At 42.4% G+C, this 26,139-nt stretch overlaps 2 protein-coding genes across 7 annotated transcripts; both read right to left on the reverse strand.

The window, feature by feature from the left end:
- Positions 1 to 169: 169 nt before the first annotated feature.
- On the reverse strand, positions 170 to 25,828 carry LOC130526845 (extracellular serine/threonine protein kinase FAM20C-like). Of its 2 annotated transcripts, none has more exons than XM_057034820.1 (11): positions 25,677 to 25,828; positions 24,573 to 24,995; positions 24,044 to 24,219; positions 23,568 to 23,646; positions 23,366 to 23,458; positions 23,066 to 23,181; positions 22,779 to 22,959; positions 22,386 to 22,495; positions 848 to 929; positions 701 to 760; positions 170 to 629 (listed from the first exon to the last, which is right to left on the reverse strand). In XM_057034820.1, the coding sequence occupies exons 2-11, from the start codon at positions 24,989 to 24,991 to the stop codon at positions 371 to 373; spliced, it is 1,575 nt and encodes a 524-aa protein (XP_056890800.1). In that variant the 5' UTR covers positions 24,992 to 24,995; positions 25,677 to 25,828; the 3' UTR covers positions 170 to 370. The 2 variants fall into 2 exon arrangements, with proteins under 2 accessions (XP_056890800.1, XP_056890801.1); XM_057034821.1 differs by having other exon boundaries at positions 25,691 to 25,808.
- On the reverse strand, positions 1,221 to 21,696 carry LOC130526796 (dynein heavy chain domain-containing protein 1). Of its 5 annotated transcripts, XM_057034719.1 has the most exons (44): positions 21,632 to 21,694; positions 20,619 to 21,046; positions 20,218 to 20,415; positions 19,943 to 20,146; positions 19,763 to 19,873; positions 19,516 to 19,672; positions 18,962 to 19,216; positions 18,686 to 18,826; positions 18,356 to 18,464; positions 17,972 to 18,199; positions 17,651 to 17,890; positions 16,642 to 16,799; positions 16,438 to 16,563; positions 16,050 to 16,326; positions 15,852 to 15,979; positions 15,492 to 15,690; positions 15,335 to 15,423; positions 15,020 to 15,248; positions 14,804 to 14,929; positions 14,625 to 14,719; positions 11,564 to 14,531; positions 11,341 to 11,455; positions 11,096 to 11,255; positions 10,738 to 11,020; positions 9,158 to 10,652; positions 8,929 to 9,031; positions 8,693 to 8,807; positions 8,414 to 8,600; positions 8,244 to 8,346; positions 7,925 to 8,053; positions 7,622 to 7,813; positions 7,082 to 7,501; positions 6,555 to 6,972; positions 6,200 to 6,310; positions 5,911 to 6,087; positions 5,504 to 5,682; positions 4,067 to 5,074; positions 3,827 to 3,995; positions 3,538 to 3,612; positions 3,136 to 3,352; positions 2,972 to 3,063; positions 2,743 to 2,886; positions 2,001 to 2,614; positions 1,221 to 1,920 (listed from the first exon to the last, which is right to left on the reverse strand). In XM_057034719.1, the coding sequence occupies exons 2-44, from the start codon at positions 20,978 to 20,980 to the stop codon at positions 1,498 to 1,500; spliced, it is 13,329 nt and encodes a 4,442-aa protein (XP_056890699.1). In that variant the 5' UTR covers positions 20,981 to 21,046; positions 21,632 to 21,694; the 3' UTR covers positions 1,221 to 1,497. The 5 variants fall into 5 exon arrangements, 4 of the variants coding, with proteins under 4 accessions (XP_056890699.1, XP_056890697.1, XP_056890696.1 ...); XM_057034717.1 differs by having other exon boundaries at positions 14,625 to 14,929; positions 17,651 to 17,894; positions 17,976 to 18,199; positions 21,632 to 21,695; XM_057034716.1 differs by having other exon boundaries at positions 14,625 to 14,929; positions 21,632 to 21,695.
- Positions 25,829 to 26,139: the final 311 nt, after the last annotated feature.

The raw sequence follows: 26,139 nt of genomic DNA on the forward strand, positions 1-26,139 counted from the left end.
GGTCAGAAAAGGACATATCCTAATGATTTATGCAGTAATATGAAACACCATTGACATTTGGCCTTTTTAATATATCGTGGAAATGGTGTGAAGTGTAATACAGTATATGAAGATGTAAGAACATAATGCTTTATTTTGCTATAACAAAATAAATAACTCGACTCAGGGATGATAAGCAAACATCTTGGCCATTTATAGGTGATAATCGAACACCTCTGAATAGAAGCAAATGAATCATACAGAACAAATCTTTCAGAAGAACATGTCAATACTTTTAAAGCTCCAAATTCACACATAGTTTTCTTCAGCATGGCAAAACAATGTCATTGTTGTTGATCAAGGATCAATAAACAAGAGTGAAGCAGACGTCCTACCCCACATACGTGGCCACATCTTTCACATCATCAAAGATGACCTCACCACCACCTTCGCTCAGTCTCCTCTGGCAATGATCTACAGTCTCCAACACAGTTTTCAAACGGCGGTCAAGAGCCACAAGGTGTGGGTCTGACAGCAGCGGCGCCACACGGTGAAGGGGATCTTGGGAGAGTGAGGCCCTCATGATGTCACTGAGGCGATACTGAGGCAGAGACAGAAGGCGGAGGCGAAGCCACGTGGACCGACGGATTCTAAGTGAAAGGACACAGTATTGTCCGGTAATCAAGGATTAAGATTTTGATTTAGGCTTATTTTTCCCTACCTGCAACACTGCTCCAAAGGCGCTAGAATAGAAGGCTCATCTTTAGAGTGGCGCCCAAATCTGCCATCCAAAAAGATTAGGAATCAAAGGCTCCACACGTGCAAATGCGCAGGAGGGTGTGGATGCAGGTGAAGCAGCAATACTCACGCCCTGCCATTGTCCAGGTGAAGTAAAAAGGTATAGTTGCCAAACTTTTCAAAGGTTTCATAATGGTGGCGGTCCATGTTACCTTCAGTGGAAGAAGAGAGATTGTGTTTATTTGCAAACAATCCTCCTCCTGTGCAGTCCTCTGTAGCAGCAACTTCTAATATAAAAGACGCATTGTATTTCTCAAGCATTCACTTGAGGCAGCATTAAACCAGAGAAGAATTGTGTATACAAACACACAGAGATTTTACCTTATCACATACACATAAAACCTCTGTGTGCTAAATGTTGAAAATCGATCATATTAAACTACCCCTGCTAAAGCAAAGAATGCCAAAGCATAAAAACATAGATACAAGGCCTGACAAGGTGCTTCTACATACATGCGTGAAGTGTTTTTAATATGGAAAATGACTTTAAAGGATAAAGAGGGAAAACATTGCAATCACAGGAAGTGTCAATAAATCAAGGAGAACAAACTTTTAGCATTCAAGATGGGTAAATCAGCTAGACCAGATGTCAACCAAGGTACATCACACATAAAAATACACTTCTGTTTTGACAGTAACAACTTTAATAAAGTTGATTTTTTCATGATTATAGATTTTCATGTTTACGGTCAGTTTGACGCATCAGTTCAAATCAAGTATTCAGAGTACACTCACAAGCCTCACACATCTTAATCTACACAACATAGGATGTAGTTTAGTCTGAAGAGCAACAGAAGTAATGATATTAACATTTGCCAGTCCTGAGTTTCTACTCTCCAGGTCTCGACTGAGATAGATCGGGCACTGATAGAGTGGAAACTCTGGCTCCATTACAGGGGAAGCATCTACGACCTGAAGGCAGCTGCAGTCCTTTTTATCTGGACCTTCACGGCGAGGGGTCGCCCGGCCTGCATTTGTGTTCTTGACTCGAGCCTTGACACAAACAAGAGGCATCGAGCACATCTGCAGGCAGACTACTTCCTGCAGAGCACCAAGCTGTGCATCCCATGATGCTCCTCTTAGCTCCAGGCCACACAAATACACAGTATCTGGGAGTGGAGATGCTGAACTATCATTCACAACCTGCAGGGAGGAGAAAAACAATAACTGTGCCAAGTCAAATATTTGAAACAGGCAGCCAGGCAGGCATTTATAAATCTCACCTGTAAATGTGGGGTCATGTCACTGATATCTTTCCCCTGGACTTGAGCTGCCTGTCTCATTACTGCCCACAGCAAACCTCTGGCATTTTTGAAAGCAGCTAGCCGGTAGGAGCCAGAGGTGCCGGTGCACCGCAGATAACTGCAGAGTAACTCTGCCCTCCTCTCTAAGTGAGACAAATTAGTGAGTTCGAGCAGAGCACCGATGGTCGCCCGACAACATTGAGGTTGTTGAAGCTGTGAAAGCAGAATGGCCACAGAATCGTGGAGATTGTCCCACTCAGTTTGAAGGAACTGAAGCAGAGGACCGTGACGACCAGCTTCTGCATTTGTAACGGTGCTGTGGCTCTTTTTTGTGAGGTAGCTTTTTAGAGCCTCCAGTCTGTCTCTCACGTGCCTGTAGTCTGGCAACGTGTCAGACTGCTTTAGATGCATGCGAAAAGTCCTCACTGCTCCTAGAGGATTCTGGGATGCCTGTAGTAATATGTTTAAGTTGTTGCTCTTGATTTTGGTTATCTCAGCTGCCACATCTGCACTGAAGCCCAGTACAAGGGGATCACTTCTGCGTAAAGAATCCTGAAGATGGTGATCCAAAATGTGAAGACTTCCTGCCAGATCTAATGACACAACAGGATTAAAACACTGTACCCAGAAAAGTGAGAAGCACATGCACTGAGGATGCATTACTACGTGGCACTAGAATGACAAATAAACAACATATCGCTATCAGATAGTTTAAAGTTACCAAAGTTTCCAGGACGGCTGATAATATTCAAGTAAGATCCACTGAACCACACAGGTATCTCTCTGCTCAGGTAAGCCATAGCTGCACTTTCAAGCACATCCAATTCTGCAGGATCTAGAATATGGCCGCCATACACCAACTTGACTGTGGACAAAATACACAACAGGTTACAGTTAAATCTAAAGAATTAAATAGACAGTTAAAACTACTGTAAAATGAGTGGCCTTGCCTGCTATGTAGTGCAAAGCTTTATTCTTGTCATGGCACGAACGAACAATTCCAATATGTGCATCAATCAAAGCCAGGAGATCTTCCTGGTCCCTGTTAGATGCAGAAATATGTTTGTGGAATGATCAGATGTTTTGTTATGAGATCGGGGATCCATTTCCTCACCAGTTGTACAGCTTTCCTGACACTGAGCATTTATAGGTCTGTCTTTGTAGTAACACAGAATGGAAGACTGTGTAGCAGAGGAGGAGCTCCTTGTCTTCCTCTGACAGTGACTGACATTCAACGGCCGATACTGCTCGTTGTAAAGAACTGCTCAGCTCCTCCCTCAGATCCCAGGGAGAGTCGCAGATGAGAGTCAGTGCAGACAATCGCACACATACTGTTTGATAAAAGAAATAATAACCTCTTGCAAAACAATTAAAATTACAGCTTTAACAACAGAGACAAATTATAGGGTAACAGCAATAATAACAGATTGTGGTGGTAAGAAGGACCTCACTGTTTAGAGCTACAATGTCTGAAACTAACCTGAATGGAGTGTTGATACAAATATGTCAGATATACCTGGTATGGAGCTTGAAGTGCTTTCTTGGGTTATAAACCACATTCGGAAGTTTGGATGAATTGGGCTTCCCTCTTCTGTGTGATAGTTTGGTGAAAGCAGAGATTAGAGAAAAACACATTCATCTAGATGTAAATGAATGTATGAAAAGTATGTGAAGCCTTTCAGTATCTGTGCATTGATGTGAGCAGCTGACCAAAAGATCCCAAATGAGACAATTATGTAGACCTGGCCATCTGTCATTTATATAAAAAAATACAAAGCTAAAGAGATATATGATTGACCCCTTACCTGTGAAAAGTGACATCACCTCATTGAACTGAGCTACTAACTTTACATCCCATTGTTCCACCAGGTGACAGTTGTTAAAAACCAACCAGTGGCCATCATGAACAGCTTTATTGAGCAGTGAAAGAATGACGTCTGTGTCCCACAGTTTCCCAAAAGAGACTACTGTCACCTGAAACATGGAAAACATCAGGCACAAGAAACTTTACCAATGATCACGATTAACCAGTTGAACAACTGTACCTCTTTTGTGTTTGTTGCATAGTGGGACAATTGGTTTATTAAGTGAAGAGGTTGAACACTTGTCCTTCTTTCTTCCCTTGAATTAGGTTGTGTAAGAATGATAGTTCCTGTTTGTTTAAAAAGATAACTTGAGAGGGCCTTTGGATTTCCAATGTGAGGATCACCATTTCCTCCCATGTGTCCAGGCAGGTAGGGGTCAGCTATGACATCACAAAGTCCCTCCAGACACTCAGGGATAATGGTCTTCCAGAGCAGAGCCCTTTGCATCAGGGATAGGTGTGTGAGAGTGGGACAGGGAACAGCGCCAACTACAATAGAGTTAGGGAAACGCAGGTACTTTTGCCATTGTGTGGGGCAAGTAGACAGGGCCTTAAACAGACCTTTGAAAGATGGCATCTGTTCCAGGCACATGAGCTCTGGGTGGATCCAGGAAGGTATCCAGCTGGGCAGAGCATTACTGGACTGATTAGAGTGTTTTACTTGAGTGATAGTGTGTTCAATGTCTTGAAGACCCTTGAGGAACGATAATCTCTCAGCTTCAGAGCAGAGCTGCTTATGTTGAAGCAGAGCCACAGACACCAGCAGCTTTAGAACAGCAAAATGACTGTTGGAGAGACGAGGCCTGTACTGCACCAGCAGCTGGGAAATTATCTGATGGGTAACATCTGATGTGATGCTGTCTGGCATTTTCTCAATCATAAATGATATTGAAGGCCTTCCTGCAACAAATGCCTCCTGCAAAACTGTGATGAAGGAATTGAGAGTAAAGTAATAGGAGGGGGAAAGTCTAGACACCTGCTGCAGAGCCTGGTAGAGTGATGCAGCTAGGCTCATTAGCTGACGGGGAACAGTCATCAAGGACTCATAGCACTCAAGCTGCTCAGTCAACTGTTGGATCTCAGCCTGCAGTTTACAAACACCTTCTTGACAAACAGCCACGCGAGGGAGAAAATTATGATCCTGTAGCAGTGAGGCCCCTGACTGCAGGATGTAGTTCATCAGGGCATTCTATAGAACGAGATTAAAGGTGGTTAACTAAAGGCAGGTGTAACAAACTAAGTTTAAACCTACGTCAGACCCATGTCTGTTACACAATATTCTCAGACGTCTCAAATCCAGGTGTCATTAAGAACCACATAAGCAGAAGCTAATTTATCAATAATCTCCAACCCTGAAAGAAACCAGATGACTCGATAATGGCAAACTGCTGCGAATATCTCACTGTTGATGTGTTGTGTCACTAGAACTAAAACGCTGCTGAAATACAGTTTAAATACATGACTTCATTGGCTCTAACTGATAAAGTGGGCCCTGTAGAAGTTGAAGAGGAAACTGACACTGCATTTATTCACCCCCGCTAAATTACATCAGGAGAAAGTAAAGAAGCCTAACAGTTATTTTCTTGATAAGATTGTAAAAGACGGCCGGGCTCCTCACCACTTCAGAGACCAGTTTGTCCTGCAGCAACTGTTTGTCATTCTGGAGCTGCAAGTGCTGAATCAGCTGCTGTTTATAGACAGGAGGCAGGAGCTGTGTCAGCATCAGCTCCTGAATCTCCTCTGTGCTCAGAGAGAGGTCAACCACACCAACCTGAGCTAATATGGAGGGATGAATTGCTAAAAGACACAAAAGCAAAAAAAGCCAAATTAAACAGCCATATTTCTGAAATGCCTACTGTACATGTAAGTGCTTCTTTGTCCCTTTAAGATAATGGCAATAGAACAACTAAGCTAAAAGGTTATTATGATACGATCAGTATTACACTGACATCAGTCATCAGTGTATGCAAACACATTTATTAGATAGTATGATGAATAATGAAACTTAAATTCAACAATCAGTACCAGTACTGAGCAAAGAAGCAGGCAGCTGAGTGCTAAGGAAGAGGCGGAAGTCAGGGTGGGTAGGTTGCAAGCATTGCCTGATGCCTGGTATCTGACAACCAGCAGCACGCATTAATCTGGACAAAAGCTCTGGAGAGGGAACAGCAAGTTCCATGTGAGACAACAGGACTCTGAACCCTGCAACACAAAATGTTACAATACCAATAAACTAGTAAGACACTGGAAGGTTTGAAAATACATAAAACATGACAGAAATTGACAAAATTTATATGTTTTCCAATCCAATGACCTTCCAATTGACCTTTTTCTGCCGCCCAATCCAGCTTGTTCAGCAGCTCTGGATCATCAGCACAAAGAACCATTCCACACTCTGTCTCGCTCTCGAGCGTAACTCTCACTCCTGCGGAGGAATCATTTTATTATGAAAACATTTCTTTTTTAAAAGTAAACACTTATTATTTCTGGTATTTTAATAATGATAATAATAATTTAATTATAATAATTCATAATAATTTAATATTATCATTTAATAATAATTTGATTTAATAATACCGGTAATTTAATAATGAACAAACGAGTTGTAGTCCTAAAGTAGCTGCTAACTAATTAAATGGGGGGAAATGTCAATATAAGATGCCACTGACCTTCACCTTTGATCAGGTAGCTCTGAGACCTGATATCCAGATGCTGTTGGGTGTCTGCCAACAGAAGCCAGCGCTGAGCCCTGGCATTCCCACAACCCCACAGCAGAACCTTTACAATCGCTCTTGCACTTGGACTTTCCAGGTTGATTGCTAATGTCTGTCTTTGAGGGATCTGCAGCCTCTCAGACACGGGTATGGGAAAACCATTAGATGGTTTACAAGGAGCAGCGTCACACTGCCCAAACATGGAGAGTCTGGCATCTGTCGGATTTATGACAATGTTTCCTGTATGGCAAAGTTCCCTCCACTTGTTAAGCAGTTCTATACGTACATCGGGACTAAATGGGCCTAAATAAGAGATGATCGCCGACAGCATCAGGGCATCTCCAGGTAAGGTTTGGTAAGATAGGTCTGACTCCTAAAAAAGATGAATAGGAAAATCAGAACAAGTTATTTAGAATTATCAATGTCATCACAGACCAAAATTAGAACGCACAAAGAAACATGATTATTTTAGCTTGTATTACCTGAGCTAAAGCCGTCCAAAGCTTGACATGTCCCTCCAGCTGTCTTAAAGCACCAACCACATTGGTTTCTGCAGTCTGAGCTGAGCACAGCTCCAACAATTGATCCTCCAGATGTGTGTGTAGCAACTGAAGTTGCTGCTTAATGTTTTCTACGTGATTAGACGTATCCTCCTCATGCTTCTTAGCCAGTTGCAACTGAATGCGTACGTCTCCGGCCAGCACCTCTAATGGCTGAATGGCCAACAGATGGTTTTGCATGCAACAGCACTCGTACACAGCCTGAACCCATCGACACAGGGATTCACAGGCCTTGCTCACCTCTCGCACTGATTCTGGCACAAACAGGGGACCGTTCACTATATTGCTGAGTTGCTGCAGCTGATCATGTGTCACAGCAGAGCGGTCAAAAAATTCCAAGTCCTTGGAGAAGATATTTGTAAAACAGTAGATGTAAAATAGCTACAGCATTAATCATATGCTGACAAAAACTTCCTTTAATCTAAAAAAGATATTCATTTAAAGGAATATTTTCAAACACACCTGGAAAAAGTTCGACTGTCCAAGAAGCTGTTTCACACTCTCCCACCCCAGGGGACGATTAAAAAGCAAACAAATGGCATCCATAACTTTTACCACGCCATCGGGAGGATCTCTGTAGTGACGCACCTCATCCAGGTCAGATGGATTTAGACAACTAAGAATCTTCATGCCTGGCAAGAACTCATGCTTGCCCTTGAATTAATAAAAGCGTATTGTGGAAACAGTCACAGTAGGAAAGAAAAGAGAAAATATTACGTGTCACTGTCCAGTATGTGATATTTTTGTGCCAATTCTAAAAACCACCTGCTGCACAGTCTCATTAATCTGCTCCTCCAGATGATTGAGCTCTTTCTCCTTTATTGCACACGTTTCACATGCTTTCTCAAGCAGCCTTTTCTGGTGCTCCAAAGCTCTCAGAAACTCTTTCTTTTGCTGCAGAGTTGAAAGGACAAATATAATTTATTCTGAGTATAAAACTTCTTTATTATCCCTGCTCCAGCAACAACGTTGCATGAACTCAGGTTTAATATCCAAGGATAATAAATAATAAGAAATAATAACCTTTATTAATTTATTGTGTTTGTTAAATGGATTTCAACCTCTTAATAGCGCTGATCCTCACCTGCTGTGTCTCAGCCACTTTATCTTGCATCCTTATAACATGCTCTTTGTATTGTGCAGCAGTGTTTTTCATGTCATCCAAATGAGACATAACAGAGGAAAACCTGAAAAAAACAATCTCCATTTATTCTGCTGTGTGTATCTGCATCCGTGTTCCATTTTAAAGACTACCTGCTAGCGCAACTCTGCCTGTGTTTGTGCAGGTGGTTGTAGAGGTTTCCAAAACAGGCAATAAAATAAATGTAAGTCTGAGGGCTGAAAGGTGGAGCACATAATAGAACAGAAGCACATTGAGCAGCTGATTGATGGATTCCTGCCATGGCAACACACAGGCTGAATACCAATCCTTCTTGTTGAGCTAGATATGAAAAAGAAAAGAAAAAATACATCTAATGCTCTTATTTGGGTACAAAGCCTGGAGCAAAGCTTAAATGTGATGGTGTGACTTACATTTAAAGGGAGTGTGTTGGATGAACTGAGCAGCAGTTTCTTCTAAGGATTTAGTGGACCAAGGCCGGTACATCTCCACACAGCAAGTGAAGCTAAGAGCCTTGGTCAGTTGTGCCTAAAAATACAAGTGTTAAGTTTCAGTACAGCAAATTTGGATAATGTGGCGAGTGCAACAACTTTCAAATAACTAAAGTCCATGTCCAATGTAAGGCGTTGAAGTGAAAATCCATATTTACATTTGATCCATGAGTTGCATCATTGGTATAGCTGCTACTATCTGACATGTTGAGAGGAAACAACAGGAACACGTGTATATTCCTGTGGATTTGACTCAAGAACCTTTGTATAACAAAGCAAAACAAAAGGATTTATGCAGATTACAGTAATTTTTTTAAATTCTAAAACAGGTCATTTAGAACTGTTTTCTAAACAGGAAATACCAGCAATATTGAGTAGGTGTCTTACTTTTCAAACATCCAGCTGTCCATAAGATATCTCTGTGAGTTCTTTACTTCAGTCACTCTTGAAACAAGCTCTCTTAACTCCTCATCAGTGTGCAGTCCTGGGTAGCTTCTGTGAGCCATGGCCACCAATACTGCATCCCTCACACTAGGGCTTATTCCTTCATGAACCAGTAGGATGACATTAACATCACCCATTCTTGTCTGATTCACTGCCTCCTTTAAGATTTCATGCAGCTTATTCTGGTTACCAGGGTGCACCTCCATCAAGTGGTAACCAGTAAGACGGGCAGCTAAACGCACAGTGGTTTTACGTCCGGTGCCTCTGTGTGAGCTGATCAGGACTCCGTGACCTCCGGATATGAGCAATGCCCTGAGAATATGTAACAGATGCTCCATCCTCTGTCCATGCACAATGCATTTGGTGACAACGTCAGAGCCAGTTTCATCAGTATCCTCCCTTTTTATCATCTCACGCAGTTGCTGCAGCACAACTTCACGCTCTTGTTCTTGGTATGAACATTTAAAATGTTGCTGCTCCTTAACGGCCACAGAGAGGTCAGGTCCAAAAACAAATTTATGCAGCCTGCTCTTCATGTGCTGTAAGATGTGCGGAGAATCTGTTTTCAGACATGCTTCTGCTGAGGCATGATCTTCAGCTAACAGAGAAGGGTCACTAACTGGACAATTTCTTACAGGGTCAGACAGATTGGCTGGTTTTGACCACTGGGGGAGAATTTCAATATTGGCTTGTTGATTATCTGTGGGTGGTGCGTTTTTGGCAAGACTTATGTTAATAGGTGGCTCTTCTCCACACATAGACTGGGTTACATCAAGTGCTGTGATTCCAAAGTGCACCTTTGCTGTCTCGGTTATAAGGGACACAAGCGTTCTATTTTCATCATCTGAGCATAACCGATCACCAAATGTGCGCATGCACTCGTGCATCCAAAGGTATGCTATTTTAAGAGTTGTGGTTGGCCGTGCCAGATTCTGACTAAAATCTGGTGCTAAATTGTCAGCAGGCTGTAATGTCCCTGCATTTTGGATGCTTGGCTGCCACAGGCACATGCCTGAAAACACATTCTGAAGGTCATGTTGGGAAAATATGAAATGAGGTCGTTGGGGAGAGGGCTGGAATCGTTCACATACTGCATGATACAGAGTTTTGGTTGCAGTAATGACACAACTGACTATGCCTTCAATATTCTGCTGAAGTGGGATTCCCTCAAGCCAGTGCTTAAGCCATGGAGAATGTACGGACAATATCACATCTATAGATTGGCCAGGGAGAATGAAAATGGAGAACAGACGTGAGAGCCTGGTAGAGATTACACCGCTGTGGTGATTTGCCATTCCAAAGACACAGCAAGTGGTCAAGAAGCTGGTGGATGCAGAACTTAACAGTTGGAACTGGTAACTGTCAAATGATAGAATCTGTCCCTTTGAAATAGTCTGTCGTAGTGTCTCTAGAGCAGCTGATGTCTTCCCATGGACATCTGACAACAGAGGAAAAACATCAACTGTAGATTTCTTCAAATAGTGGAATGCTGAAGTAAATGCAATCGGAAAAAACGTTCTCACCACAGGGAGCTTCATGCAAATCATCCAGAAAAAGAAGTAATCTTGGCTGTTTTTTCACAGAACCAGTAGAATCATTGCAGAGTTTCTGGTAACTCTTGTTCTGCAGTATAGCTAGCAGGTCTCTTGAGCTGAGCAGTGGGCTGGCTGGCAGGCTGATGTGTGGTCTGTTAAAGCGCAGAAAACTTTTGCATAGAGTTGTTTTCCCAGAACCGGGCTCCCCAGCAAGCAACACTGGCTGGTTTGCCTCTAACATGAGGTTCAAGAGGAAGGTATAGGTCCCCCACTGTAAGATCAAAAATAAAGTATAGTCATTGTTAAATATTGCTTCAGTAAATTGTTAAGAATGTTCAGGACAAACCTTGGGAGCGATAGACTTGTTTAAGTTCATCACTGTAGAGCAAATCTTGGTGCCATTGTTTAAAAAATGCTCAAACACATTCTCATTATCAGGAACCACAATTCTGAATCGGCAAGTGAGCAAAACTTGACGGGCAAGCACGTCAAACTTTGGCCAGTGGCTAAAGCAAAATACAAAATAAGCATATGAATTAGGAGGTGATTAATAGTAATTTGCTAAATTGTAAATGATGAAGGTGATCTTACCAAGGATGCAGGTGGCCACCAAATCCCCATATATATGCAAATAGAAAACTACTCCTGGTGTGGAGCCCCTGTTCAATATGAGCATTTATGCTTGCTGTGTCGTTTTTATGTTCATCTGGTGTAAAAATTGATGCAGGCAACAACATATATGACTGAAGTCAATGCACCAAATAGCCAATATCTTTACAAGATCAAATAAATAAATAATAAATAATCATTATACCTCTTTCTATTTTTGACATCATCACAGATTTCCCTAAATACTGCAAGAGGCCACGCAGAATCCGAACAAATGATGTGACTTCTGGCATTCCATAGCAGAGGTCTTTAGAAGAGGCCCTTTCATTATGGATGGCTGAGGTTAAATTGTTCTCTCTAACCAAACTAAGGGTGCTGGAAAAAAGATCTTCTGCCAGGTGATTCCATAATTCCAAGGCTCCCTTATCTAATTCATATTCAAAAGAGAGTGCCTGGAGTTCACTCTTCCACACAGTCTTCCACAGGTGAGCACCTGGGAAAAAAACATGACTGCAGCGCGTGACTGCAGAAGGACCGGCATCGGACAGATCAGTTGCCTCCATAAGTAGCTTCAGGCTTGAGTGAGAGGGCAGAATTTCACCTGATGGCAGGCAAAGGGATGGGTCCTCGGAGCCGTAAATGGCTGCCAAGTAATCTAGCCAACCAGGCTGTCCCACAGGATTCCCATCCAATACCAACCATTTCATCACTGGTGTCTGATTACCGTTCCGGTCATTCACTGAGCTTGTCAGCTTGTGTTGACCTAAATCTCTCAGCACTTTTGCAATAGCTCCATCTCGCCATCCCCTTTTTTCACAGAAGCAACCAAATATTTCCATGTGGGTCATCGCATTAGGAAATAAGACCAGAGTGTCAACAGCAGTCCAGCCTGACACAGTCATCTGAGGGATATCTCCTTTAATAAGACTGTCATTTTCAGAACCAGTCTGCTCACCTGCAGCAGCCAGACGGCTGAGGGATGCAGCGAGGACAGAATAACACGTTGTTTTTCCACTACCAGAGGGACCTAAAAGCATGACTGCTTTAGATGATTTGATGTTCTGGTAAAGTGTAAGAACATTGTGGGATATTTCAGGGTCAGAGTGAAACACTTTTCTCTGCAATTCTTCTGAAAGTGCAATTGTCAGTTGCCTTTTTTCTTCTTCCTCTAAATCCAGCTGTAAAGGAGGAAAGTGGGAGGCTATAGGAAACGCTTCCTTGAAAATGATATTAAATTGTGAGGCTTTCTTCTGTTCATAAAGAAGAGGCAACCAGACAGACAAAATACCTCTGGCAATAGCTGCCTCTTCCATTGATGACAGATGAGGTCTGTTGCACTTGGAAGACTTTTTAGTATCTTCATCTGAATTTTGGCCATGTCCAAGACTTTGCTGTAAGTAATATAAAGATGCACGGATGGTCTTTTGCAATAAAACAAGATAGCTGCTCTGGTTGTCAGCAATGAAATCAGGCAGACAGAGGGAATCCTTGGTTAGACTAAGAAGAGTCACTAGACGCCGGCTTAAAGGCATTGCATCTGAAAATCCAAAGGAAGTCAGCATTACTTCTGCGATTATTCTGTAATCTGGGGGAGTTAATGCAATGGCCCTGGATGCAGTCCGTAAACTCTCCGGAATCTCAGACGAATAACAACTTGATGCTATGACAACACATCCAAAGTTTTGGTTGGCTTGAATGCTTTTCCCTCCAAGGATCAGATTCAAATCTGACTCAGGAAATCTGGTTGAACCGGTGCTCCTTTCCTCTGGTTCCTTGTTTGTATTTTTACTGTTAATTCTTCTTAAGCCAGAGAAGAAGTGATAAATATCTGCTAGATGTTCCCCCAGTGATGATAGGACTCGATGTGATAGTAAGTCCACAGAATCCAAAACTAACCACACTCCTGCCTGGAGGGCGCCCGACAACGTTCGTTGAACAACGCTGAATGTCATGTTTGGAGAACATTGCATTATATGAACGTGCCGCCCCAACGCTTTCCCTAAGTGGGCCGCAGTCTTTTTCTTTCCAGACATGTGATGTCCTCTCAAAAAGCCACATCTGTGACTAATCAGAGCAAGGAGGATCCCAAGTATTGCCCGATCCGTGGACGGAGTGTGCACCATAACCCAGTCTTCTGGTCCATGGTATTCATATTCATATTTCAGACAATGGTTTAGAACATCCACCTGGCATGTTGTGTCATCATTCCTTTTCAAGCACTGATCTTCCGAGTTTACGTGATACTTTAACAAACGTACCCACTCGAAAGACGACTCCAGTGTTGCACAGTTAGCTTCCATGAGTTGGGAGACCTGCTGGGCCTGCTTCAGCGTAAGTTGCACTAAGGCACCCAGACACATCATGGTGTACTTAGAGACTACATGTTCTTGAAGGATGTGGCTGAGACGTTTCAGTTTTTCAGAGCTGTGAGCTTTTATGTTGCTCAACTTCATTGGGCTGTTTTCTTGAAAAGCCTGTAGAACATTGTTGCACCAGGCTGCCTCCTCAGCCACCAGCAGACACTGAAGAGGGTATTCATGCAGTAGCTCCAGTACGGGTAACCCAGGATCAGCAACTGCACTAACTGCCAGTGCTTGACTAGACAGTTGAAGCTGGCTCAGTGAAGCAAAGCATCGTCTCAGGAGCTGCTTCATGGCTGTCTTTAACCGTTTCTCGAATGCACAAAGCCAAGCCGAAGCACTGACATCTGGTTCAAGAGGAGACAGAAAGGTAATGTGCTCTTGGAGGCTGCCAAAAAGGCCTAGCACCGTCATCCCTCTATGGCCTTGACGTACAGTCTTGCAGCTGTCATCCTTCGCATGAGACAGACGGCCACCTTCCACCTCAAGCAACTGCACACCTTTAAAGCATTTGCGTACAAAAGGTTGCAGAGCAACAGGTGATGTGGCAGAGGAAAGCAACTGTATCACTTCCCTGTCACTCAAGAGCCAGAGCCTTGGAAAGCTTTCACAGATGTTGTCACGGTGATTCATTAACTGGTTGGAAATTATTTCCATTGTAGACAGACCAGTTATTATGGCGTGGTAAAGGTCATGGCCATAAAAAAGGTCACTGCTTTTGTTGCAATGAACAAAGTTTAAAACATGAGTGTCACTGGATATAAAGTGCACAATTCCTTTGAATGTCTTATCAACTGGTAGGAATTGCTGCAGCTGTGAAAGAACATATGATTAGCCCGAAAATGTTTAAAGTAAAATGTAAATGAATTATGATGTGCTGGCATAAAAACTTGCCAAAAGACTTACCAAATCCATTCTCTGAGCACCAAAGTGGTGATTAAAATCTTTAGTCAGGAAGATCCACATTTGCTGGTATCTTTTAAATAAATCAAGCAGCGTTTCTAAATATAAATATTGAAAGTTAAATAGTGAATGCTTCTTTTTGGGGTTTCTTTTTACATCATTTTGATAGATATCCATTTCACCAAGATCTTGTAGTAATTTCAACCAGTCCGCCATCTGTGGTCGGAGATCTACACTGTGGGGGGACTCTAACATGAGGGACAGACTCATGACGTCAATCCCTATCCTTCCAATGTGCTCCTCTACTCCTGGTTAAGACAACATAAGAAAAAGATCACACAAAGGATTAGGCAGAATAAGTGTTTGCAATGGCATCAACAGTCTTTATCATGTCTCACCACTGATGATGTATGTTGCATCCAAGCAGGACTCTTGTCTGCCAGGTTGGTGGTCTGGAAGTTCATCCACTGCAGGTCTCTTGGTCTGTGTTGAGTCATGTGGTGTCTCACAATGTTGCCACGCCAGTGGAGTAAAGCTCTCCAGCTGAAGGAGCCTCCTCTCCCAGTCCTGCTGCAGTTTTCTAAAGGTCTGCTCCATGTTGTACTCTGCTAGTGCATCCCTGCACACCTGACATAGCAAAAAGGTGTCGCATGCTGTTGACACAAAAGGTTTGTTGGCTCGGTTTCATATTTTAGCATCACTGTTGTTCTCACCTCATCAATAAAGTCATCGTCATCTTCGAGATGCTTGGATAACATCTCACCAACAGTCGCATTCTCTGGTTCATAGAATAGACCAGTGCCTGCAAGATTCCATGTGTTGAAATGCTAGTTATGCTTGATGACATAACACATCTGAGCGGGTTCTGACCTTCACAGATGGCTCTCAAGTGTTTCTGCTTGAGAATGGGACTCAGGAGTTTAACCATGACTCCAAAATGATGGGTTAGGTGTTCCAGGAGCCTTAAACACTCCTGCATCACTGCATCATGTGCTGGTATTACACTAGTCAGAGACAGAGCCTTTTCTTTCCAGTTGGCCAATTTTGATTGAGCCTGCGATACCACATTCTGTAAGAAATAGATTTAAAGTTACGCTGGATAAATAAAAAGTATTGTTCAAAGTCACAATATGCTTCTTTGTTAGCATGGGTGGTGCTTACCATGTAAACATGCGTGGATTTTAAAAAAAAAGATGTCTTTATCATCGTAGACAAGTTAAAGAGGGTTACCTCACAGATGTACAGCGCTTTACATTCTTCCATCCAGGCTGTGGACTCAGCTATTAGCCCCCACAACTCTTTCCGGGCTTCAACCAATTTTACACCCGTTGTCAAAATTGTCAGATCCACTGATATTTCTAATCAGAAGCATTGAAGATGATGAGTTCATCAAAATTTTATTCAAGAATTGTGACTTTATGAGCTCACCCTTTAAGTTTTGACTGTCTCGGCTGAGTTGTTCCAGTTTCACACCAAGACTGTGAACGTGCACACACATGTGATTGAGTTTAGAGACCATCTCGTCTGAATTCTCTCTGGGGTCAAGGAAGGGTCCCGATGAAGCTTCAGACAACACATTTTCAAGCTCATGCAACAAGAGTGAGAGCATGGCATCTATAGTTTTAGCCAGTGAAGGAAGACTGCAGCACACAATCTCATCTGCTTTCCTCAACAGTTGAATAAAGGAGTCACACTTGACCAGCATCTAATTTTGGGATCAAACACAATCACATGGAAAAACACGGAATCATCAACATTCTAAGTGCGTGACAATAAAAAAAGCAGGACTGTTAACTGATCATGTTGATAGCTGCACCTTTTCTTCCAAAGCCGTCTCCTCTTTGGTCATCTCCCTGTAGTTGTTGTCCAGAGTTTCCTGGAGGGAGTGAATATATTCCACACGTCTCTGTATGTCAGCCAACATTTTTGCAGACTCCTTCACCTGAGGGCAGCAGAGTTGTCCATTAAGTCTGTCTATTATGCATATATTTACATACAATACCAAAGAGTGTGTGTGTACCATTGGTGCATATTTTGAGAAGTTGTGTAAGTCCTTGGGATCAGATCTGAGGGCAGTGGTAGCTTTCTCCACGTCTGAAACCACACCCTCAGTGTGCAGTTTTATCTGTTCAACAAGCTGAAGGTAAATTTCATCCTCAACCAACTTCAGCTGTTGTCCTTGAACAAAACAGAGACAAAATAAAGTATTACAGCCATTCAACAGAAACAAAGCGCTGGTTGCGTATTTGTCGGTGTCCAGCACTCCAGACAATGGTGCTGCAAATGTCACATTATCTAAAAAAATACACCCTGTGGAATGAATTTGTTCTGTTTTAAGGTTGGACAAAGACCTTCACTGTTTGGGACAGACCCCCGTCTAACAAATGATGCTGGCACCCAGTTTAAAGACCTTTTCTTAGCAGGTCGGACATTCCTATCGGTCACTTTAGGTTGGGAGGACTTGCAATGTAAACTTTAACTTTTCTAGGTTTGGCTCTTCGTTCTTCTGTCTTTTCACATCCACCTATCTATTAAGACATCTTCTGAATGGTATTTATGTTGCTCCCTCTGTCCAACCTGCTGCTTTCTACCTTAAGGATTTGCGTTTGTATTGTGTGTACGTGAAAGTGGGTTTTATCCTAAAAAAATGTAGGGTCAAAAAATAATTTTACAGTAATGACAAATAGTGTTGGGTTTTTAAATATAAAATGTTCATTTTCCTCAAAGATATGATAACAACATGATATAATATAATTTCACAATTTCTATAGAAGCACATGCAACTGTTTTGGTGCCAACACCTTCAGGTAGTTGGCATGTAAACAGATTTATGATAGTTTGGTACCAGGCAGTAACAAACAGTAGATTAGAGCCTTTCAATATGCTTACCTTTGGATTCCTTTACACAGTTTATAACAAAGTATTTTTTATATACCTTGAAAGACCACATCATTTAATTAATCTTATGTTTAAAACCTGTCTTTTCTTTGATAAAACATGAGAAATTTACCACCATAGAGCAGACATACCAAGGGTCTCCTTTATGCTGGTGCAGTGAACAGTGAAGAGGTGGTTGGAGGAAGATATTGACGAGGGAACAGTGCTGATCCTCTCGGTCCAGTGGCGTAACTGCTTTATGTGTTCATCATACAGAGAAGCAGGCTGATCTAGCAGAGATCCCAAAGATGATGGATTCCACTGGCAGGTGAACATGTAGATGTCTGTCAGCCATGAGTATGCTTCACAGAGCTGTTGAATTTCTAGCCCAGCTTCCTGCAAAGAATTGGAAATCCAAATTACCGGTAATGAGAAATTACTGCCCACATTTATTTCACTTGAAAGTGACAGACTTGCCTGCATGAACTCATTTTGTTCTTTCTCAACCTGTTTAGGAACATCGTTAATGCTGATCTGCCACTCGAGCTGCTCTCTGGTGAGAGGGTAATAGCAGCCATGCACCTTCGTGCCCTGCATGGGTACCAAAGCATTTCCTGTTTGTAAGAGAGGGAGTTCACCAAGCATCTGCCTGCAGCAAAACATTGTGTGATGAGACATCCCATTGTCTCTGCTACTCTGCCCTGGGAATCACAAGACACAGGGAATGTTCTGTCTTCAATCTAGTGACTTGAGAATAAAAAGAACAGCAAGTGAAGGATTAAGATGCATTTCCATGTGACTATAATGAATTCGGATCAACCAAAATCAACTGAAATTAGAGAAGTGGAATGCTGCACCTGCTGCACGGAGGAATTCAAAACAAGCGCTGACAGATGGGGAATAAATAAAATCTGAGGGGAGCACGCCGTCACTAATCTCTTCAAAGAATCCCAACATTTGACACATCTATTGAAGAATGCAGGCATTACAGGAATAGAAAGATGTTCATTTAGCAAACTGTTCAAATATTACAACAGCAGTACTTGAGAGATGATTAAGTCGTTACGTTTCATTTACTCAGTTTGAATAAAACTGTTTGCCTCTTGCAAAGAGACCAAAAACATAATGAACTCATACACTGCAAACTTAGGCATAGTAAAAGCAATGGAAGAAAACGTGTAAACAACCTGAATTATAGAGTCACCAGCACACAGCACTTGACTCGCTGCTTGCTGGAACAGATCTATCATTGGCTCCACACTCAGCTGATTATTGGCACCAAATCTCATTTCAGTGTGGAACAGAGAGCACTGCTGGCGTGTTTTTCTCTGAGAAGAAAGAAGAAGAAAAGAAGAAAAACATCATTTAAACAACACTGGCTTCTTCATTTTTCTTTTAAAAAAAAGAAGGAAGCAACAACTGTGCAATTCTGCAAGAGGAACAAACAAAAATGTTCCGGTCACCTTGCAAAGGTTGGTGTGAAAGGATGTTACAGCTTTCTGAACAACCGTGACGAGACTTTGCACAGTCAATTGGTTGATGAGAGCAGCAAACCTGCCCAATTTTCTTAAGATGCTTTGAGACTGCGACAGTGCTTCCTTCAGCTCCTGCTGGTGAGCCACGTGAAGGTAAATGGGCTCTGAATTCTGATTTGGCTTATTAGCATATTCTATGTGCAACAGTAGCTGCTGGTGCGTGTTGTAGCTGTCCTCTTTCACCTGCAGATGCGGTACCAGAACATTGTGCAATAATTGAATAGGAGAAATAACACTTAACTCAGGATAGGAATAACAACAGCAATCTGTTCAGCAATGGATGAAAATGTAATTTTGTCTGATTAAAACCGGTAAATCGACGTTAATCTGATTTGAGAATTTATTAAACAAAATATATCATACAAAAATGCAGCTTAAATTAAAATCTTTTGTTATTCTCTCTTCCTAGAATAACCTCCTGCGGCGCTTCTGTGGAGCTGCTGCTGCTTTAAGCAGGTTGCATTAGAGGACAAATGTGATACCTTATTTAGAATGACACCCCGGCACTGCGCTAATGTCGCCAATATGTGCCTGCGCCCATAATTCATGGTTATTAGTTCTTCCTTGAACTCCAGCAGTGTGTAGCCTCTGTACTCTTCCTTAGGTAGCAACAGTGTGGTTCTCAGTTCTTCAATTATTCTGTAAATGACACAGTCACTGTGAAAACCATACACTCCTATAGCCCATTCGGTATTACACCTAAATGATTCCCAGGTCACCAGAGCTTACCTGCTGTATAAAAGAAGAGCATCTCTGAACTGTGGTACAGCTATGAGCAACACGTCCTGCAGATCTTTACGCTTGCGCTGAAAAATGATTCTGTGGACATTTCTGTTCCACCTGTCCCTAATAATAATTAGGCAGGTGAAAAAAGACAGGTAAAATAGACAAAATCAGGTCCACACTTACCAGGTGAAAGCTTTTTGCAGTCGGAAGTCCCTAAAAAACTGGATCTCCTGCAAAGCTCTCCATAAGCATGACTCTCTGAACCACTCTGTTAGTGAGAGAAGCCCACCATAGCCCTGTTCTGTCACATGTAATACAGAACTATGGGAGAAGATGTAGTGCTCAGACCCAGCATCTCTGAAATCGACCACTTGGAGGTCATATGGTCTGAAAAGGCAGATACAGTTTGTCATCCTGAAGATATGCATCTGAAGAGAATATACTACCTGCAGCAGCACCTGAAAGATCCAGCATCCACTTCTTTCAGGTAATAAAGCTTCTGTTCTCCCTGGTCTTGTTTCTTGCCAAAGATCTCAACTACATCTGTGCCACTGAGAGGAGGTTTATTTGGTTTGGTAGTGTTCTTGTTTATCCAGGTTGTTTCAGATCTATCCATACTGAAGGGGACTTTCATGGATCTGCTGTGCCCTGCAAGGCTGAAACCATTAACGGCAGTGCAAAACATTTAGCAATCATATGTCTAGTGGAAGAAATTAAACATGCCGCAAACACCTCTCAGTTGTGTAATTGGAGAACAAGAGCTTCAAACTTAAGCACCACCTTTCAGATAAACAACATTATGAATGAATGAAGATATGGAAAGTTAAAGTCGACCACACAGATTTATTAATCTATTTACCTCTGAGCTGGTAAAGTAGCAGTTGTTCTGTCAGGGATGTGGCTCCTTAATTCTGATGCTATCCAATGAGGTTCTTCCTTTTTATTACTGAAGGATCTCCCATGCCCTAACTGGGCTTCATGACAAGGGAATTCCTGTACTGATAAAGGCTGATCAGAAGGGATCTTTCTTAGGACACGTGTATGGCTGAAAAGAGGCCTGGACACCAGTACTGCTGCCAGCGAGGGAGGCTGCTGGCACACAGGCGGTAAAGATGGTTTAGCAGACTGGGCCTTTTTATTGGCCTTGGACCTGCTAGAGACTTTAGGACAGGTTTGTCCTGGTCCATCGTGGGATCTTTCCTCTGAAGAGGCAGCGAACATGCTGCTGAGCTTTCTTTGAATACCATCAGCAGGTCTGACCACTTTATGAAGGATTTATTTTGGAATCTGGGAAAGAAATAAAGATCATTAGGGAAATAAGGGAGCTTTCATCAAATGTATTGATTAACATTTTAAGATTGTTGGTGTGAGAATGGCTGTATGTTCAATAAGTAGGTTTAAAAAGGATTTTTATTATCACAACTCAACTGGAACGAAATAACACAAAAGCGCATTTCTGCATAAGTGATTGTGTTTTTTGTCAAAATATATGAAATTGTATGTGACTACAAAACATTATCTTTATTATTTAAAATGCAAAAGGCTTCAGTAAAGGACTATCTTAGCGTAGCCCAAGAAACAATAGCGCAAATAAACAGTCATAAAGTACTTTTATAACTCAAATATATATTTATAAAAAATTTCAGTATTCTCAACACATACACATGCATACCTGCACTGTACTGACTTTCTAGTTAGCTACTAATGCTAACTCTGCTAATAAAGCACAAGTTACAAAGTTAAAACAACTTTCAGTTCAACAGCCATTAAGCACAAGAGAGAGCTAAGGCGGTCATCGGTTCAAGGCAAACGAAAACACACGAACTACGACTTGTTGACAGAAAAGGGAAAAATAACGTCAGAATTTTATACCTGCCTCTCAAGTTGTCGGCGCTGCCACGGAGACGGGCCGTTGCCACGGTAACGCGTTGTCTTCAGCTGAAGGACGGCTGACGTTTCAATTAGCGCGGACGCTATTTTAGCCGTGATAAACGTTGTGAAAAGCATGACAATACAGCCATGGAACATTAATAATGATGTTTTTTTTGTTTTTTTTAAATCACTGCAAGTCATTCAGGTGTTACTCAGTATTTGTTTACTTGGCGGCTCTTAACAGACTAGAAGTAAACATCCCTGATGTGAAAGTAGATGAGAACAAATGCCTGACTGAATCGGTCGTTACAGTTCAGTAAATCCTTATAGAGGTTCTGTAATTGAGTTGGCTGAGTATTATTGCATAGACGTGAATTATAATTATCCCAAGGCTGGTGGTCAGGCCATGAGATGGATCACCATGGTGATAAAACCTGCCATTCCCATATGAAATCCTTAAATTTTCTCCACTACCTCCAGCCTAAATGGAAGTGAAGCTGTGCTTCCTCCGAAATAAAAAGTATCCATCTGTTTATGATTTACCTTTCTGGTTTTGGTGATATTGTCTGATGATTTAATACTGTAATACTCTGAATATAAAACCTGCTCAGGCTCATACTTCCACAATTTGTTTTCTTTCTCCAGATGGATGCTGTTTATAATGAAAAGGATTAATCTTCCATGTTAATTGCACTTTTGGTTTAACTCCAGTATCTGAACCTCAAGTCTGACAGCTCACAGAGTGTGAACATACTCATCAAGAAGTCCAGGATGACCATATCCATGAAATCCACCAGTCTTGTGCCCTCGTTGTACGGAGGGGTCTTTTTCACTTTTGCGCAGTAGTTTGATTGTGTCTCCCATCTGAAACACACAAAAATTCACATTTTCACGTTGCTGCACACATCTAGTCAAGTGTTACTGAACACATGAACAACCTTTGGTCTCCATTCTCTCCTGTGTGTGTGTGTTAGTCAGGGTAAAAACAAGTAAAATTCTTTATCAATTGTCAGAATAATTAAATGGATGCTATTTAAGTTCAAATCAATCCAATCAACAAATGAATTCTGGACTGCATATATCCCGATTTTGGTGAAGAAAATGTCCTTTTTTTATGGATTGCTCTTAAATCAATGGCCCCACTAACTTTGCCAGCTTGCTGCGGCTGTAGGAGCGTCTCCAGGGGGACCTCCAGGACCTGCGTTTCGCCAAGGACAAATCCGGCAGCATGACGGCCAGAGAGGCCTCCAGCCCGGTGGGGCGTCCACACACAGCATGTTCTGTTGAGCAGTAGTAGGAGCACAGGCCGTAGAAACACACACTTCCCACTGGGGGGAGCCAGAGATAATCAGGGAGAGACAGGAAGTCCAACAAATGCTATTAGGATTCTTTCAAACAGTCTAAATAAATAATGGTTAAAGGTGTGATCAGCACCAGGAGAGGTAAAAAAGGTCCGAGCCAATTTTCGGTCTGTGGTGACATTTTTTATCTCTTTGACAACGTCCACAAGTCTCCCTACTGCCAGAGGGATTCTCCTGTAGCCCAAAATCCTGCAGAGACAGAAGTATAAGAACAGAACAAAAGAGAGACAAAGAGAGGAGATGAGTTTCGTGGAGGGGAAGGAATTCATTGCTATGCAACATGTGATCATTATCTGTCCCTGACTTAAACAGCAGCAGGGTTTTCTTGTTTCTGAGAAGTAAAAGGAGCAAAAAGCCATGTGGATTTTAGTACCTGTCCAGGTGAAAAGCTGCAATCTCTGCATTGTGTCTCTCAAAGTCAGAGAAGTAGTAGAGGTTATAGTTGGTTTCCTCATCCCTCTCCTGCCTGCAAATGTCCAGCATAGATTGGTTGAGAACATCAACCGTCTCTCTCGCTCTCTCCATTTATTGCTTTGAATTCAGGACAGCTCAGGTTTATTTCATGTATGACTCACTTCATAGGTTTAAACAAGGCTTGTCCATAGTTTGGAAATGACATCACCAGCTTCAGCTGCGTCCCTCCAGATTTCTGCACTGGAAAACAATAGTGAGAAGATCTCTATAGCAACCACGGGCACACTGTGTGCAGACATACGTATGACACAGCTCGCAACATGAGCCAGAACTGACACACGCAGAGTAAATCTAACAAAGCTTCAGAATCTGTGTCTTTGAAGACAGGTGGAGTTTAATAAATCAGCCTCTCAGCCACAGACACTGAGAGGCATCAGAAGAACGCTGAGGAGCAGCGCGCATGATTGATTGACTGAAGTGTTTGCTAAACTGGTGATATTTATCCATCCATCCTCCACTCGGCCCCCAAGGTTGTTCAAAGCTTCACGCTTTCATTCCAGGGGAGCTTCAAAGAGAATTCGACATTAATCTCTCGTACGTCTGAAGAAAAACACGCAATGAAAGTCCATTTGCAGACCTGCACTGACTATTCTGTGCTTAGCCAGCTGTTGGACCAGCAGCTCCATGTTGGGGTCTTGATGGGGGTACAGCTGCCAGCGGGAGATGCCGAGGTGGAACTGCAGCCACGGAGGATGACTGCCGCTGTTGCTGCTCCAGGGAACGCCCTTGTCCTCCTCCGGGCTATCGTTCACCCTGGAAAGATTAGGAGGGGATTGATTATTAGGATCATTGATTATTAATGTCATGAATTACCTGATGAAGAGAAGAACAACAAAAGAACTCCTGAACATTAAACCTGGCCCAGAGGATCAAAACCCATCTATATCAGTGGCAGGGACCCGAATACAGAGGTTTATTCTTAACTTAGAAGATGAAAGTTCTTAGTGTTCCTCGGTCTTGCTTTCTGTGGTCACAAAGATTATATTCTATCAAAGCATCATCGTCTTGGAAACTGCTACTGAGAAGAAGTCAGTGAACCCGTGCGAACAGAAATTGGGATTGTGTGAATTTCTTTCCATGTCCAAGTCCTTTTTTGCTCTACTGACCATATCTGGGAGTTTGTCTCACTGGCCTCAACCTGTGGTCTCACTTTCAAAAGCAGGTCCTCTTCGGGGATCGGGGGACACGGTAAATTGTAAAGCGGATGGTTAAACAGCGCTTCCAGCTTGGAAAGGCCAGACTCCACAGACTTGCGTGCCTGGTCCGCATGACCTCTCACCTCACTACTAGCATCTCTATTGGAAGAATTTCCATGCACGGTACCCGCTGAGTCCTGCACTCCTGCTGGGGAGAGGTTTTGATGTGCCAAGTCTCGCAAGACATGCGTCTTGGAGGGCAGCAGAGCGTCGCAGGGCTGGAGGTCGACGGAATGAGAGGCAAGTAGAAGAAGGAGGTAGAGCGAAACGGTGACGACGGCCAAGGACAGACAGATTGTCCTGGAGCGGCTGCGAAGGCGCCATATCATCCTGCTGAGAGAGGAGATCAGAGAGACAGTATATGTTCAGACCGGTTAGATAACCGTAATTATTTTAAGTTTGAATGTTTGCATCTGATTATTCAATAGCTGGAGAAGTCTGGACACGTTGGAGAGACTATGTCTCTCAACTGCTTTGGGAACGCCTGGGGATCCCTCCGGATGAGCTGGAAGAAGTAGCTGGGGAGAGGGAAGTCTGGGCTTCTCTTCTTAGGCTGCTGCCCCCACGACCCGACCCCGGATAAGCGGTAGAGGATGGATGGATGGATGGATGGATATTCAATAGCTGAACAACATATTGAGCCATTTTCGGTACTTGAAAACAGTTTTAAGTGGGGGCGTGCAATGAAAGAGAAAATGGCTGGACTAGATGAATTATTTTATCAGTGGTTAAATGGAAGAAAGTCTTGTGACACTCTGCCTACCTCCAGAGCAGGAATGAATACCTGGAATTCCTGCCTACAGAATAATAGCATGTGATTAAGTGACTGAAACAAAAACACCTAATAAATCCTGGTTATTGCCCCAACTTTGACAACCTTATTAAAAACAAATTAAACCAGCAAAAACAGAGTTAATTAAAGTACTCAGCTTGTTTTTTTCACTTTAAAAAATGTGCATAATTATAATGTCAAAAAATAAATGCATAAATGGTGAGAAGCAAAAAGCAACTTACACCCAGTTTCCTACCTCTGAATATCGTTCTGTCACCTCCCAGCAATAGAACAGGAGAAGACTATAGTATCCAGCAGGCCTGTTTGGACTTTTCCCTACTGCAACAGGCTCCAGGATGGATGCCAGGTTAATGTGATCTGGATACTAATCAATGTGTTTACTTGCTCTTTTTAGGCAGGCAAACACACAAAAGGAGTCTGTTTGACTACAGAAACGAGCGCCGTCAATAGATTTAATTCAGCCATGGTTTGGATATACTAGTGGGATTTTACTGGGATTCCCAGATGTTGCTGGTCTTATCTCTTCATGCATGAACAAAAGCATTAGTTTAGACCAAACTGACAGAGCAGCATTATTATTCATGCGAGAAATGTAATAGATAACGTGTGTGAAATTCCATGTGAAATAAAATACATTTCAGACAGAATTTTATTTTTTTTCAAAGCAGACTTCACAAGTCGGCT

This window comes from Takifugu flavidus, chromosome 6 (genome assembly GCF_003711565.1).
Source record: "Takifugu flavidus isolate HTHZ2018 chromosome 6, ASM371156v2, whole genome shotgun sequence".
Lineage (NCBI taxonomy): Eukaryota > Metazoa > Chordata > Actinopteri > Tetraodontiformes > Tetraodontidae > Takifugu > Takifugu flavidus.

Excerpts from the sequence above, each read along its gene's own strand:
- LOC130526796 (XM_057034717.1), bottom strand. The coding sequence starts at position 20,980 with ATGTTCGCTGCCTCTTCAGAGGAAAGATCCCACGATGGACCAGGACAA. Across the intron at positions 5,075-5,503 it reads ACAAACTGGTCTCTGAAGTG|AATGCCCTGATGAACTACAT; the intron begins GTGAGGAGCCCG and ends CTCGTTCTATAG. Across the intron at positions 3,064-3,135 it reads TCAGGAAAGCTGTACAACTG|GGACCAGGAAGATCTCCTGG; the intron begins GTGAGGAAATGG and ends TGCATCTAACAG.
- LOC130526845 (XM_057034820.1), bottom strand. The coding sequence starts at position 24,991 with ATGATATGGCGCCTTCGCAGCCGCTCCAGGACAATCTGTCTGTCCTTG. Across the intron at positions 22,960-23,065 it reads GACCTTTTTTACCTCTCCTG|TGGGAAGTGTGTGTTTCTAC; the intron begins GTGCTGATCACA and ends GGCTCCCCCCAG. Across the intron at positions 630-700 it reads CCTTTGGAGCAGTGTTGCAG|AATCCGTCGGTCCACGTGGC; the intron begins GTAGGGAAAAAT and ends CCTTTCACTTAG.